This window comes from Sorex fumeus, unplaced genomic scaffold (genome assembly GCF_029834395.1).
Source record: "Sorex fumeus unplaced genomic scaffold, SorFum_2.1 ptg000169l, whole genome shotgun sequence".
Taxonomy (NCBI): domain Eukaryota; kingdom Metazoa; phylum Chordata; class Mammalia; order Eulipotyphla; family Soricidae; genus Sorex; species Sorex fumeus.
Window position 1 is genome coordinate 7,115,850 of NW_026606226.1, and position 16,992 is coordinate 7,132,841.

The 16,992-nt window shown below is 47.2% G+C and overlaps 1 protein-coding gene across 1 annotated transcript; it reads right to left on the reverse strand.

Annotated features, from left to right (window-relative positions):
* Positions 1-1,699: 1,699 nt before the first annotated feature.
* POU2AF3 (POU class 2 homeobox associating factor 3) lies at positions 1,700-11,295 on the reverse strand. The gene is made up of 5 exons (XM_056107549.1): positions 11,028-11,295; positions 9,481-9,575; positions 5,548-5,602; positions 3,965-4,197; positions 1,700-2,355 (listed from the first exon to the last, which is right to left on the reverse strand). Exons 1-5 carry the CDS (start codon positions 11,293-11,295, stop codon positions 1,984-1,986), a joined length of 1,023 nt encoding a protein of 340 aa, XP_055963524.1. The 3' UTR covers positions 1,700-1,983.
* Positions 11,296-16,992: the final 5,697 nt, after the last annotated feature.

Sequence of the window (16,992 nt, forward strand, 5' to 3'; positions counted from 1 at the left end):
CTCACTGGTTCTGCATGATCCTCAGTGGATAAAAAACCAAGTGAGAAGAAGTGAGAAGCATCCATCTGCTTCCTACTATGCTGTGCTGCGTGACCTGCCGGTTTAAATTTCTGTAATAATCTTAAAGAGCCATTTAAGGCAGAGTTGTTCGCTGTGAGGCAGGAGTTGTTCACTGTGAAACTTTATGAGCCTTCACTTCACACATATTTATTAAATTTTCCTCCATACAAGATATAGTCAGAATTTGAAGGGCAATTGAAGAAGGACATTAACAGGCTGTAAGAAAAGATCTCTATGAGAGCTGCATTGGTCTACAACAGATGGTGGAAATAAGTAATTGAAGATGGGAGTGGCATGCTGGGAAAGGATATTTTGGTGCCAACTAATGGACATTTGGAATTCCCTGGGCTTTGTCCCTTGGGGACAGCTGCTATGCATGGGTGTGTGTGCAGGAGTTTTGGTCTGTGAGAACAAATTTGTTGGCAGCAGCCCAGTTTCAGTGTCGTTTTAAACTATTCAGAATTTCGTTTTATTGGCGTCTCAGAAAGGTGGCCATTGTCTAATCTCCCTGGAACAACTATCTCAGGAGACAGGTTCCAACATGTCCTGTTTGCCTGAGCCTTCGAGAGTTCCCAGGGATGGGACAATCAGACAGTTCATTGCCAGGCACATACTGTGTCCTGAGAAAAGAGGACCACCAAAAAGCTCTTATAGAATCTAGCACACAAAATGACTCTGAAAGTGGTAGTTGAGGTCACTCTCACTGTTACCCCTAATGTTGCCTTTGCACAGAAACTTTCAATATGGAAAAAGTCCCAGACTTCACATAAGGGAGTTGTCTTCTGCCTTGTTGCCTATGCAGACAACATTTAGCAGTAGACTCAAGCATGGTGGCTTAAGTAATTGTTCTTTACCTTGAAATATAGTTGGTCTGTTCAAATAGATTAGAGGAAGTAAACTCTGAGATTTTATTGTAAACCACTTTGTCAATCTATAAGTCCATCAGTAAACAGGAGTGACGCATAGTTTAGAATCTAAAGAAAAGGGACTGGAGGGATAGTATAATGGTCAGAATGCTTGCCTTGCATGCAGCCTACCCTGGTTCAATCCTCAGTATATCATATGGCTCCCAAGCACTGCCGGGAGTGATCCCTGAGCACAGAGGTAGGAGTAAATTCTAAGCACTTCCCCAAAACTAAACCAAAGCAAAACAAATCTAAAGCAGAAATGTAGACATTTTATAGGTGACAGCAAATTCTAAACTTTTTGGTGTCTCAACTGTACAACAATTCTTAAGAGAAAAATATTTTCCCAGAAAAGAAAAGTGTTTGCCAAAAAATACTTTGAAGATGAAAATAATCATCTGCAAGTTAATATTGCTGTCAGTAAGATGTTATTTTAGTCATATTAACATTTCATTGACTAATTTTAGCTACAAAAATTAATGATTGATAAATGTCTTCTTAGTGTTTCTCCAAGTAGTGCCTCTCATTTAGAGGTGATTTCAACTTCCCTTTTCAGCTACCATGGTAGTGTTTGTCCTCCATCCTCCCGGGAAACAAAGCATCTCCCCATTTAAAAATAATCCAAAATAGCACAGGTTAAGGCACCTACCTCGCACACGCTGACTAGGTTTGATCCCAGAACTTTTACTATTATTAGAAAAACTGAAAAAACACAAACCAACATTTAGTAAAACAAAATGATTTATTAGTAAAAAAAAAAACAGAGAGAGAATTTGTTCATGACATAAAAAAGTGAAACAATTGGACGATCCCTATAAGAATTTTCACTGGGAACATAGAAAGTAGAAGTGACTTGAGGACTGGGCCTGAGGGCTTCGGGTGGATGCCTAAGCTAGTGTCAGAATGTGGAGAATGGTGACAGGTGATGATGGTCCTTGTGACATTTGGTTACCAGGCTGCCGATTCCAGGTTGTCACTGGGTAGAAACATGCCATATTCCAAGCAAATGTTGTTTCTATTAACTGTAGCACATGTCACAGTTTGTGTCCCTCTTATAGAAATCATTGGTGGAGGCCACCACTGAGGGATTGAAGCCCACAAAGTCTGTGCTGGGGTAGGAGAAATACTCGGCGGCTCGAAGGGTATCCAAGCGGTCGGCCTCACAGGAGGCGCAGTAGCAGCCAGAGGTGGTGCTGGGGAGGAAGCAGTCATCCTGGGCATGCGAGGGCAAGGCAGGGCACACGTAGTCTGAGGGATAGTCAGAGTGTCTAGTGTCCAGAGAAGGGAGACAGTTGTAATTCTCTGGCACGTATGGAGGTAGCTGAGCTGGTGAATAACTGTAGTCGAAGGAGCCAGAGAGAGTGGAGGAATCTGAAGGCGATCCTGGGTTCTAGACCAATGAAAACCAAGGGAAAAAGAGTTTGAGAATTTAGGATTAAAATCACTGAATAGACTGATGTGTTAATTAAGTCTAAGAACGTTTGGGGTAACAACAACAACAAAACCCTTAAAATAAAACAAAACAAAACCGTGCTTGTACAACAAAACCCACGACCCAGCCCAGGTCTGCAGAAGTAATTTATTTGCTGACTGTGTGATTTCACGACATCACACTTTCTGTTTACCCAGTTCTTTCCCAACAATAAATTGCTCTGCTTCACTGGCTTCCTTTGTTATACCCCTACTTTAGAGGATGCTTTGTTCTTAAACCACAAAATCCCATTGTGCTTCCAGTCACCTGCACAGTGATCCTGCTGCGTGCCACAACGGAAGCTGCAGGTGGCACCTTAGATGGTGCCCCACAGTTCTGGCCAGAGAACAAGATGGACATGCACAGATCTGGCTGGACCCAGCACCCAGGAGACTCCAAGACCTGCAACTGCTCTTCCCATCATTAAAGTTTGATCTGCTGAGGGGTTGGTGCCTCTCTCTGCCTTCTCCTGGGCAGATCTGAATTTGGTACCAAGAGGCCTAGCTGGGAGGCAGGACAAGTCTGGATGGATGCTCAGGGCCCTTCACACAGAGCCTGTAGTAGAATTAACTTCCTGCTCCCTTAAAAGGAACTCTGATCCCTACACAAACTTCTGATGAAATTAAAAAAAAATGTTTGTGTTTCATTTTTTTTTTAAAAAAACACATGCTTCCTGAGGTTTACAAAAATGATAGAAACATCTCAAAGACTGCTAGGACCACTGGTATCTACTGCTGGATGCCTTACTCCATTACAAATGATAGCATATTTCCAAATATTGAGGTCCATCACGAACTGCTCACCTACATTCTTTCAAGTATTAGGACATAATGTGTTGCTAATCCTCTGTGACCCAATGAGTTGTCATGCTGATAGACTCAAATAAGCAGTAGTGAAGAACCCATTCACTGACAAAATAAATCCCCAAACCTCTTATCACAGTAATGATCTGCCTTCCTTTTTCAAGAACTCGAAAACCCAAGGACCATTATTGCCATCTAGTAATTGCCAGTTAGATTTTTTTAATTAAAAAAGTGATTTATTTATTTATTATTTTGTCTTGCTACCACACCTGGCAGTGCTCAGGGCTTACTCCTGGCTGTACGCTCAGGAGTCACTCCTGGCGGTGCTCAGGGGACCATATGGGATGCTGGAGACCAAACCTGGGTCATCTGCATGCAAGGTCAGCACCCTACCTGTTGTCCTATCACTCCAGCCCTTCAGTTAGTAGATTCTTAACATTTAAAATACATCCAGCAATTATTGCCAGGGAACTGATTTCTATTTCCATACACCAACTTCCATGGGCATGGCTGACGGGGAAATCTTAATTATGTGTGTCTCCAAAGGCTTGTGTCTAGCACTGTGTAGCTAATTCTAGCTCCACTGAGCCTGTGCCAACTCTGCTTATTCCCTTGGATAACTCCTTACTGGTGGTATCTGTTGGATTCTTATGAGATGAAGTTTTAAACATTTCTCCCCCATAGAAAGCAATCACCAGGACTTGTAAAGAACTGAGATAAATTACCAGGCTCTGGTTAAAGCAGGACGTGGTGGACTGGAAGCTCTCCGGGAAATAGTGTGGAGCAGTTTGCATGGAATTGAGTGCAGGGTCCACATGGGGCTCTGGCGGGAGGTAGGACTCGAAGATTTGGTCGAGGTAGTTTGGGATTTCTTCATAAGAAACACAACTGGGAAATTCTCGGGGTGGAAAATAATCAGGTGTGGAAGAAGAAATTGGTTCAGGCTCTAAAATCAGCCCTAAAAGAGAAGAAAAAGAAACAGATTTTTGTTAAAAATTGGTGGGTTTGAATAGAATTCTTTTTTCTACCCTAAATAATTACTGTATTTAGGGGATACAAAGGGATGACTTGTTCCAGAAAAGTCAAATAAATGCAAGCAGGCAGTTTGGATTTTTTTCAGTTGCCTTAGCTCATTCAAGTCCCGGGGAAATAATTTGAAAATTAACAGTCAAAGTCACTAGGGAAAAATAAAAGAAGGTGGTCCCAACCGGTGGTCTCTTGTAACTGTTCAATAGTGGCTCAAGCCTCCGCTTTTCTGACTTTAAAGAATCAGTGCTTAGTTTCCTTGCCCAAAACCTTCCAAGAAGCTTACAGTTACTTGGGTTGTTGCTTCCCTAAACTTAGCACACTTACTCAGTAAAAATCCTGAGGGATGATGTCAATGGCATGGGTATTGATCAAAATGGAAACCAGAACAGACAGCACAGTTAGGGCGACTAGTTTTAAATTACAAAACAAACAAACAAACCAAAAAACACCCAAACCCAAAGAAAACTCCAAGCCAAAACCAACAAAATGAAGGCTAAGGAAACTGAGGTAAGTTGTTATGCAGCAGACAAAAATAATTTCAAAAGCTTGACTCCTTCTTCCAGTTCAGTGTGAGTTTGTGACTTTTATCCTTAAAGGCTCCAAGAAGATAGGTTTAGAGTATAGAAGACAGATCCCTCAGAGGGACCACAGAATACCGGAATCTTCAGTCTCAGGATGCCTTAAGCTCCAGCTGCACTCTGAGCAGTGAGCTAGCATAAGCTTCCTTCTGTATGACCTCCTGACAGCCTCAGCTGTTGACTGGCATAGGCAGGAGTGTTTATGTAATAGAGTTATTCGCAATGCGCCAGGGAAACCTATACTTGTTTGAATTGCTTTCTGGGAAGAGAGCAAAGAAGAGGAGGGAAGCCCCTGTTGGCTGGAGGCAGAAGCGGGGCAAAGGTGTTCTTCCAGAACCTCAAGCAGCTCTGGACTCTGAGATTCAGAGTGCATCAAACCAGGTGGGTTGGGGAAAACAAAACGTATCCTTTAGGCAAGTTTAATAACTTGGAGTTGAGGAACTGGACTAGAGGTGAAGCACACACTCTTGGGACAGAAGAGCCAGCAGAGAGTTGACAGCTAAGAAGTAGGACAGACATTTGCACGGCTCCCCAGCTGGGGCTGCCTCTGCGGCTCTGGTCTGTGCCTCTCTCCCCCTCCTGATTGGTTGGATTCCCATGCAATGGTGGTGCCTATCTTCACTCCCAAGCCAAGCACTGAGACTTCTGAGATGGCCTTTTTGAGGACTATGTGAGTAAACTGTAAAGTTGGCTCTACTGACCTGCAGAAACGGGTGGGGCCAGCTCAGAAGGGGGAACACCATTGCCTCCGGATACCTGTAAAACAAGAATATGACGACGGGAAACGGTGAGACTCGGGTTTGGCAGGGAAGCCTCCTTGCCTCTGCGCTCAGGTAAGCCCAAGTATTTCTTCCAGAATCATTAGAGACAACCAAGGTCCTATTCACTTAGATCCAACATCTCATGCTTGCTTGGGGGATCTTTTTATTATTTTATTATTTTAATAGCAGGTTCTCTTGCTTGAATTTGAAATGTTATTTATTTTCATACAAATTCATTGAAATGGTCTTTATCATGCAGACGTGTACTCATTAGAGAAAACTCAGTAAGCACCTTCTTGTAAAGTTATTCAATTTAAAGTGATTAAGAAGGACTAACATTTATTTGACCCCAATCCTCTGTGAGTTACCTGCTTAGTTTTCCTCAGAATTTTCAGCTATTATCTGGCTGCTTAGTCTTAGGAATTTATTTTCTCCAAAGTACTTCATTTCTAACATTGTTAGTCTTGATAGCAAACAATATTCGCATACATGTTCTAACCAACTCTGAAACATCAAAATAGAAAATGTCTTTTTGGAGCTGAGTCAGTGAGCTGGAACCTTTCCACATTCTAGTAAATCAACTGTTCTTTTCCTCAAACTATTTTCTATTAAGAAGTTGCTTTTTGGACTACTGGATGGAAACACCAGAAATTCGTGGTGAAATGGCCCCACTTAGCTGCTTAAAGCAGCCTGTATTTCCCATTGAATTGATAATAGTCTATTAAACAGTAATTTAGGCTTGTGTTGTGTTTTGTTTTTACCTTCCAGGTGGAGGCTTTAAAGTTTAAAGGGCCTCATCTGGCTCTGTGATTCTGTGCTGGGAAGCCCTGCTCACCACACCTCTCTCTTGGGTTACAGGGTATACTTACTCCCTTACCCGAGCCTCTGCAGACAGCAAGCCAGCCCTGCGGGAACAGGAGGTGGTGTTCATTTTGAAAATGATCCACACTGTAATGTCATGAACCAGGAAGCTGGAATCCTTCACCAGCTCTTTATGCAAATATTTGACTGCAGCTTGAACTAAAGGACTTGGAAGGAGTGGGTTTTAAAAACCCGGCCTCATTGTAGAGCTCCCATTCACCCCGTTTCTCCCCCAGCACGGTATGTTTGTCTGCCTCCCCAGTTATCTCCTGCAGGTATGTTGACAATATCCTACTTGATATTATCTTTCTAGTCATGGGTTCACTTTCAACTTTGCTCCAAGAATACAAAGAAAGACACCTCTCTCCTTGATTTCAAACAGTACAGAAACCCACAATCTGCAGTTTATAAAAATACATCAAGGCTGCTTTAAAAAAAGGAATGGTACAAATAAAAGGGTAACTGATAGCTTTTGATAATGCTAACTCAAGTTTCACTCATTCTAAAGGTGAAAGAACTCTGTGTGTGTGTGTGTGTGTGTGTGTGTGTGTGTGTGTGTGTGTAATGTTTGCAAACTGATCTGGCTGAAATCATTTTTTTAAAATCACATATATAAATCTGGCATGCCTACATTTCTACTGTCACTGTTTGTCCTTGGTTTGTCCCCAACAACACACACACACACAGACACACACACACAATTTTATATTTACAACAAATTTTGTCCCTCTTCAGATAGTGGGCAGGGCACTTGTGTTGCACATGGCTGACCAGGTTTCATCCCCAGCAGCCCCTGTGGGCCCCCAAGCCTGCCAGGAGTAATCCCTTAGTGCAGAGCCAGAAGTAAGCCCTGAACACCCCTGAGTGTGGCCCCCAAACAGACTAATAAACAAAAATTAACACTTTTCTTGGCATCAGGATTCCAGAAGCCATCCTTAAACATTAGGAGAAACTGCTGAAGCAGAAGAAGGGTTTTACCAAGGAGCAGGCAGACCTTATTCCCGAATATAAGCCATTCTTGCTTACTGAACTCACTCTCAAGCTTTCTTAGAATTTCAGAGCCTTCTGATAGGTAAGGAACTCTACCTCTGCCTTGTATAATTTAACTGTCTGCATGTCATTCCGAGTACCTGCAAGGGCCTGGGCATAGAGAATGTTCTAGGCTTTTCTCGGCATGTTAGTGCAAGGCACTTCCCCAGAGGGTCTGGTTTACTGTTGTTTCAGGGGGAATTCAGAAAACCATGATAATCAAACGGCTGCAGGGAAGAAATGCAAGGGACTTTTCCTCTCACTTTTGTTCCTGCGGTTAGGAACCGAAGCAAGAGAAGACACTGGTCAAATGAACTTGGGAGGGAACCACAGCAATAGAACTGACTTCAATTCTACAAAGCACCTGAATGACAGGTTGCATTCTGTTATGAACAGATCGATGATTTCAGGGGGGTTTTTTGCCACAAGAATTTCCTCCCAGGTTCTTGCTTCTGGTTTGATTAATTTTCAATGACCATCTCTGTACTGATGGGGTTGATGGCTTCTTCCCACCTCAGCTGATCTGTGGATGGGTGAATTTAGGGAGCTAAGCAGTGGGAAGGCTTTACAAAAATAATATAAAGAAGACAGATGCACTTGTAGCTGTATAATTTGTAACTGTAAGACTGTGAACTTCAGCTGTATAAAAGACATAAACCTCTCTGATCGGTTTACCTCCCTCCTCCCGTAGCTGTTATAAGAACTAAACGAAACATGTTTGTGAAAGCGCTTTAATTAGCCCCTGTACACCCCCACCCCTCACAAATGGCCATTTGATGATATTTGCTGAAACTCTGCAGTGGGAGGGCCTAGCTTTTCTCGCAGACAGCTCCCCTTGCCAGACCACAGCCAGATCGCACCTGAATTTGAAACTTGAGCAAAGGGTGTGAATGAACATTCCTGAATAGCTGGCTCTCGGTCCTTGTTTATAATTTTATTTTTGTAACTTTCTGCAAACAGTCCAGATGATAACAGAGTATCTATTGGGAATAGGAAGTATCTATTGTGAGGAAAGCTCTCTTGAGTGCTTTTAAATGCAGTAACTCAGTTAACCCTCAGGGGTGCTATCACTAACAGTTTTGAGAGGAAAAGCAGAGGTCAGGGAGCTGGACCCATCTGCCTGGACACCCACCACAAAGGAACTGGGGTCTGAATCTCACCCGCTATTTGCCTCTTCCCACACAATCCCATTTCTTGCAGTTCTGCATTGCACACTAACAACCCCAGTCCCAAAACTGTCAGAGAAATGCCATGAGGTGGAGATTGACCAGCACCAGCGCCTGGGCCCCAGCTGTGGGATCCTCTGCCTGACACCCACAGAAGCAATTGTATGTTCAAGGGCTTTCATGAAGAATCACCCGCCTTGAGGCCTAAACCCACCTCGGTTGCTTCTGCTGCTGCCCTGAGGATGCTCTGTGATATATATATAGACATATACAGAATATGGGGGTAGCCTCCGGGCTATTCAGATCTGCCTCATGACAACCTGACACAGCACTGTACACGGCTCGAGAAACTTCACAGGAAGTCGTTCTCCATGCCAAGTCATGTCCCTTGCAGAGCCGAGGCTCTTTCTCCCTTGGAGGCTGGCAGGGACATTTACAGATTAGTGACCTCAGAGGCTGGGCTCTGCAGGATGGGTGTCTGATGAAGAGAGCCGAGACATTTGCTTTGTGTCCTCGAGGGCACATCTCCCTCACAGAGCAACACCTTTCCATGAGCCTTTAGACCCAACTCTGATGAGGGAGGACTAGATACACCCCAACACACACACGCGCGCACACACACACACACACACACACACAGCACAGCCCAGAGCCCCACACAGCTGTTCTTTGTGGCTTCCTGGGGTGACCCAGGAGGAAGGGGCATGGAAAGTATAAGAACGAGGAAGATCGAGTCTGGGATCCACAAACCCCTCTGAGACTCCAGGTTGCAGGGGCCCTACCAGGAAGTGGTGGTCAGTGAGGGGGGGATGCTTACGGTTCCCCCCGAGGCTGCCTGGTGTGCCCTTCTCTGCTGCAGCAGCTCCTTCACCGTGATCTTCACCCGGACACCTTGATACACCTTTGGTTTTTCTGGGAAAAAGCAACCAAGTCAGTGATCAAATGTGGGGTTTAGGTATCTGGTTTTGGTTGTGAGGGTTTCCCTTGAAGCACCTGAATCCAGGTTTCTAGGCTTTGAGAATGCAAAGGGAAGGCTGATGGGCGTGAGAGTTCCTCATGCCCTATACTTGGAAGGATGAAGGTGGGGGCCTGTTTCAGGCGAGCATAATCTCTGGGGATCTGTGTGTGGGGGTGGGGTCCCACCCCCACCTGACTCCATCCCTAGGCTAATAGTGCACCTGGAATTTTCTGCTGAGAAATATGGAGACCAGTTTGGAGGGGGTGGTGATCGTACTGCGAGTGTGGGTTCACCACTTTTAAACTGGGGGGGTGGGTGTCCTGGGATCAGGCCCCATCTGCAGGTCTGGCAGAGGGAGCTCTCTTCTGCAGCAGCTGTTCTAAGTCGCCCCCCAGTCCCCACCCCCAGGTTCTTAGATTGTAGGGGCCCTGAGACTCGACTCTTTTCCACCTGGGCAGGTGCAGCTTCTGCCAGGTTCGACCTCTAAGTGTCCTTAGATTGCAAGGCAGCCTGGGCAAGCAGCTGGAGGTGGACCTGCCCTTGGGCATTTAGGAACCTGCTAGACGGACCCGGGAAAGGGGCCAGGCCTGGGGAACTGGGGCACCCGGGGAACTGGGGCACCCGGCTACAGAACCCCCCACCCCCACCCCCCAGCCCCGGGTCTTCCTATCTCTCCTTCCCCCTCTCTCCTGGTCCTTTCTCCGCCTTTCCCGCTCGCCACCTCTTCCTCCCCCCTTAGCCCCCGCTCCTGCGCTCCCCATGTCTCCTCTCTCCCCACCCCTCCCTCCCGGGCAGGCATTCCGGTCCGCGGGAGTCAGCGCGGCGCGGGCGCCGGGCTCGGCCTGGCGGGGCCGGCGGGGAGGACGGGACAGCCGGGCCGGACGGTGCCGTGGGCCGAGCGCAGGGCCCGGCGGCACCGGCTGGGGAGGGCGCCCCGGCGGGGGCCGCGGCCGCGAGCGGACTCGGCGGAGCCGCGGTGAGTAGCCGGGCCCGGCCGGGCGCGCTCTCGCCGTCGAGGTGGCCGCGGGAGCCCGGCCACTCCGGCTCTGACCTCGACCCCGAGCGAGCGAGCGAGCGCCGAGGGACGCGCGGGGAGGGGCCGGGCGTGGGCCGGGGCCGGGGCGGGCCGCCAGCGCCTCGCCTGGCCACTGTGCAGAGCGCAGCCGGACGGCAGGGAGCCCCCCCACCCCCGCGAGCCCGCGTCCCCGGGGCGAGGGGGTCCCAGGGGAGGGAAGAGGCGCTCGGGGTGGCCCAGGCTCCGGGCACCGTGTGCGTGGCTGCTCGCGGGGTCTGGGCGCCGCGCCGCCCCACCCCGCGCGGTCCTCGATCTCGTCTCCCCCGACTCCCTCCTCGCCTGCCTCTAAGTTCCGTGGGCTGCGGGCGCAGCTCGGGGTCCCCACCGGCACGGCCGCGGCCGCGGCTCAGCTCGGGGCGGCCGGCGCGGCCCGCGGGCTCCCGGGACTCTCCACGAGTCTCTAGCTCCCCCCCGCCGCCGCTTCGGGGCGCGCAACGCCCGCGCGCGGCGTCCAAGTTCAGGGTCACCAGTGGCAAAGTGGGAGAGCGGGTAGGGGGGTACCCGGGGACACACACAGCGGCGGCGGCCAACTCGGCCTCTGGACCTCTGCCCTGGGCTGCAGACGCCCAGTGGAAGCTGCCACGGCATGGCCCGTGCATTCTCTGGCTCAGAATTGGATGCCCTGACTTTGTGCCTCTCTGTTCTGTGCAGGAAAAACGGTGGCTCTACGCCCGGATTGAAGCGCCCCAGGCCCGCGTGACCCTCCCCCGGGAGAAGAGGCTGAGTTACCCGACATGGTGGTCAGCAGAGGCTGGGTCGCTGGCCAGATGCTGTGGCTGCAGACACTCGGTGCCCAGGAGGCTCCTGTGCAGAGGAGAGAGACAGAGAGGCAACATTTTTAAAGTTTCACAAAGCATCCAGCTGCATCCAGGTTCCTGGAGCAGGAGACAAACAGAATTCATGTTTTATACCTTCGGGTATAGGTTTGAGTTTTTTCCCCCTCATGCCAAGTATTTAAAACCTCTAGAAACCCATGATTTGACAATCAATGATTGCGCGATACTTTCAATTTGAATATTCAAAGGCTTAACAAAATGGACTATCTTCTGCAGAAATCCTGCACACAGGCACCCCACAGGGAGTCCAGAGAAACAGGGAGTGAGCCCCCTTTGGGTGCTGGCCCTTGATTTTGTTGTATTTTGAGCATTTTGCCCACCTTCCCACAAACAGGGCAGCAGCCCTCAAAGATGCTCCATGTTTCTGTCTGAGAGAGAGCTGCCAGGGCCCTGAGCAGCCTAGGCTGCCCTTCATGGGCCCTTGGGCCAGGCTCACCGGCCTGCCTGATGCCCATATCTCCAGTCTCCGTTTTAAGGGAAAAACTCAGGTTTTGAAGAATAAGCCTGGCAGCAGGTGAGCCTGGCGGTGACTGTGAGTTGTGCTGGGCCCAGATTGTAGGCTGGAGGCCATGCAAGGCCTCAGTGCTGGGCTCTGGCTCCTTCTGGCCCCGCCTGGCCCATGTTCGCCTCCTTCCCTCCCCTTTCAGCCTGCATTCTGTCTGCGCTGCTGCAGATCCCAGGGAGTCAGCACAGAAGGGCCCTCTGATGCTCCCTGGGAGCCCCGGATGCTGTGGGCCTCATGCGGGGGGTGGATTCTCTGAGGCTGGACCTCCCACTCCTCTCCTCACCCTCTGACCCATACCTGGTCTGCTGCTGCCGCAAGGTGTCAGAAGGTGTATTAGGAAGCAGCAAAGAGCTTGAGTCCTCACTTTAGTTGACAGGGCCTGGCTTTGCCTTCAAACCTCACCCTGTGGGGTGAGAGGTGCAGGGCATGGAGGCCAGGTCTGCTCCACGGTTCAGGCTCCTTTGCCTAGGCTCCCAGGAGGTGGTTCTGCTGGGTTCTTTCCTCCAAGCACTGTGCATTTCTTCAGGGGTACTGGAAAGCTGGTGTGGCCTAGTGAGGCAATGAGTACCTGCTCCATCCTGGCCACGAGGGGAAGGGGGCAGCCCTAGAGAGGTGGAACGGGGTCCCCTTCATTCACAAGCCAAGACTCTCAGGGTGGGCCCTTACAATTGGTTCTGAGTTCTCAGAAAGTCAGTGGCATGGAACATTCCTGAAGGCCGTGGAATGTGTCTGATGCAGACTGGAGCCCAGGGAAGTGGGGAACAGGCTCATTGAGCAGCAGCCCCAGGATTTGTGGTGGCAGAAGCTCCTTGGCACTGCAACCTTCTCTCTGGGTCACGTCACTGGTCTATAACTCACTTGCCAACACCTGTCAGCTTCCTTCCCCAAAGACCCTGAGCCTGTGTTCAGAGTTTCTGCCACGGAAGTGAGGCCTGGGGAGTAGACCTGAGAGGAGGGGACGGCTTTTCAGGCACCCTGTACCCTCTCTCTGCCCGCTGCTGGGTGCTGCCTGGTCTGCGGTCTCTGGGAGCACAGCAGTCTGGCCTGGGCCCTGTCTCTTGTCCTCCTCCTTTCTCCTACTACCTTCGTTACTTTTCTCCTGCACTTACTTTCGGGTTTGATTTGGAGAATCTCACTGTCTCTCTGGGCTTGTGTATTTCCCCCCACAAGCTTCTTTTCTTTCCTGGCTTCTTTCTTCTGTCCCTGCCAGCCTCCACGTTTTGCACCCTTGTGCCCAGCATGGTTCTATTGTTTCCTGCCATAAAGGCTTCTTTTCAGTTTTTATTCTCCTTCCAAAGCTCTCCTTCCGCCTGGAGATGGACCCCAAATAAAGGGGCCATTGGCAACATCACTGAAGGAAGCCCCTGCCTGTGTTATGGCCATGACTTTGGTTGTTTCTGTGCTGAGCAGTTTCAGCAAACAGGGCCACCACAGGTCAGAGTCCAGTCCCGGTTTTCAGTATGCCATGAAGGAGTTTGGGGTTTTGCTTATATCACTGTAAATCCCTAGCACAGGAATCGAAGAGATAAATGTCCATGGGGGGATGCCAAGGAAACCCCTTTCTAAGCGGGCATGTGGCCTTCTGATAGAACATTTGGTGGTAGAGGCCTAGAGCATGCAGATTTCCCCTGAGACACCTTGGAGTTGGGGGTTCTTCTAAACTCAGAAGGTGCTAATTCTGTGCTAATTCTAGCCACATGGTTCACAGGTAAGGCTCAGTTGAAGAAGCATACCCAGAATGATTGAACCCAGATGTGGCAGGGCACAAAACCAACTTCAGTCGACTTTTGGGCCACGCTCGGAGGGTACTCAGGGCTTACTCCTGGATCTGTGCTTAGGGATCACTCCTGGTGGGGCTTAGTGGACCATATACAGTGTCAAGGGTTGAATCTGAGTAGGCTGCATACAAGGGAAACAAATGCCTTCCTTACCCATCTCTCTAGCCCATTTGATGATATTTTTATATTTACCAGACAAGCTTTCCTTGTTTTGGGGGGGGCACACCAAACAATGCACAGGGTTAAATTAATCCTGTCTTTGCACTCAGGAATTACTCCTGGTGGTGCTCAGGGAACCATATGGGATGCTGGGAATCGAACCCGGGTCAGCCGTGTGCAAGGCAAATGCCTTACCCGCTGTACTATCACTCCAGCCTCCAGAAAAACTCCTCAAGAAACAATATACACCTGAGTGTAGGAAGAACTCTGATTTTTGTTTTCATTTCATTTTCTCTGTCTCATTCTCTTTATGAAAAAAAAAAAGTTGGTTGGGAGCCACCGAGAAAACTGAATGAGCCACTGATGCGTTGTGAGGAACACTGGAAAAATGATAGTTTCTAATGTACTTGCTGCCCGCTGTGTGTGGAGACCCGGGCAGTACAGATTCTGACTTAGGAGTGCTCCATTAAGACCAGGATACTAGAGCACCCTGGAGTAAGACACTGGCTAGAAGTGATGGGGAGCTGTTGGCATGTGCTTAGATGGGCACGGTCTTCATCTCAAAGCCTGTTTGACTGTTGCACTGTTTTAACATTGATGGTGAGTGAATGGGAACCGCAATCCAGGCTGGTATTCACTGAGCATCAGTTCCGCCCGAGGCACCGTGTCAAGCAGTAAAATAAATCACTCAGCCCAGCTTCCTGCTGTCAGCGGCTCCCATTTCTGCACACTCCTTCTCCATCCTGGTGTTTGGGCTTCCTTCACTGACTCATTCATTTGATCACAGACAGTGATCTGCTCTGACCCGCCTGGCTTGTGATAAGACTGAAAAAGTTACCAGGCCCTCCTCTCACCCAGCCCTGAACCTTCTCTTTTGAGGCTGACTGTAATCTCTCCAGATCTTCAAAGAATAAAGGTTTTCAGAGATCTCAGTCACGGAGTTCAGCAACCCTTTAGTTTATTACCTTCTTCAACTATTAGAATCCAGCATACTGGGCATAGACTAGACTTCTTTATTCTTTGTTTGCTTATGGGTCACACCTGGTGGTGCTAAGGACTTATTCTGCACTCAGGGGTCGCTCCTGAAGAGCTTGAGGACCCTATGGGGTGCCTGGAATAGAATGTGATTTGGCCTCCTGCAAGGCAAGCACTTTCCCTGCTGTACTATCTCTCCTGCCCAATTTCTTTACATTTTCAAACTGAAGATATTCACTGAAAACATTTGGCAGACTTTTATATGCAAATGACATTGCAGAACACTGTATTTTTTCTCCAAAGTAGAATACTATTCAACACGAATAGCAAAGTGATAGTTTGTTCCCTCCAAATTTGACTACAGATCTAAATTCTCTTTATTAATGCAAAGTTCTTTTGTCATTTTGGCTCTGGGACACTGTTACCAAAACTTGTGGAAAATATCAAGTTCCAAAAACATGGAGGCAACAAGTACACACTGGCATGCAATTGAGTGTTTGGTATATAGGGAAATGACCAGGAAAATGTTAGATGAAAATATTAGGTGATGATTTATACCAATCTTTCCCCCATAAAACATGCTCAAAGTATAAAATTTATTCCTTAGTGGTATCCATGGGGATTTAGCATTTGATAATTGTATATTAGAGATAAAGGATATACCAACAAACACTGCATAAAAGGTCTTATCTTTTACTTAAAATGTTGGTTTTATTATGCAATAATTAAGGCATAAAATATTTTAAGATTTCATGATAAAAATCTATGACTATATTAATAAATATGCCACATAAGCAATATTTCATTTATAACTAAATGTTTGTAAACATTAAATTTTGGATTATTTCACTCAAGGTACTTTGTTACTAGGTAGGTTGGCAAAAACAGCTCTCAAATTTTCCTGATGTAAAAGAGTTAATTCTTAGATATGATTTTTTGGTCCACATTTTTTCTTTTTTAAATTTGTAAAATTCTCTTTGGCTTGTAATGTATTGACAATGTCAGTGAATACTGAAAACTCATGTATCTTATCAGAGATTATGATTACATGTCAAAGATCAAAGATAACATGGTATCAACATTTACAAGTAAGTACAGAAGATATTACAATTATGTACACTGATTTGGGGAGGATTCTAGCTTCTGGCCTGTTCATCATATTTGCTTTAATCACATCAGAGATAATACCCAAATATTGAACGACATTTATAAAATTTCTCAGCAGTCTAAAATAGTGTATCTTGGGGCTGGAGCGATAGCACAGCGGGTAGGGCATTTTCCTTGCATGCAGCCAACCCGGGTTTGATTTCCAGCATCTCATATGGTCCCCTGAGCACCGCCAGGAGTAATTCCTGAATGCAGAACCAGGAGTAACCCCTGTGCATTGCCAGGTGTGACCCCCCCAAAAAAGGCAAAAGAATAGTATATGTAGATATAAACTAATATGTAAACATTTTTCATTGCAACCTCAAAGGTTTAGTAATATTACTTATTAAATCCACTTAATAAATGCACTATTTAAAAATTTGTATTGATTTTAAAATTTTATTGGTTACTTATTAAATGCATGTGTTTAAAATTTTTATTGATTGAGGTTCTGTGATTTACAATACCATTAATTATGGTTTACCAGGCACATAATTTCAACATCACACCCATTACCAGTACCCAGCTCCCTCCCCCAAGAACTACAATCTCCCTCCCTTTAAGCCTTTCTATACACACCGGATCACTTGTGTGGATCAGGTCTCCATTATGTTATCTTTGGCTCTTTATTACTACTTTGCAGTGTATCTTTAAGTCCTGTATATGGGAGATTGTTCTGTATCTAACCCTTTCCTAAGTTAGTTGTCTTAAAGATATTACTGTTAATGCCCCAGATCTACCTTGTGACAGTTTCATGACCTGCAGAGATGGTGGCTTCTATGAATGCAGACATGCTGATGACCTACCTCTTCATTCATTAGGCACAGAAAGTCCACATGATCAGGTCTAATTGGCCCATCTGAGGAATGATCTCAGGTCAATGTAAAAAGACAAAGG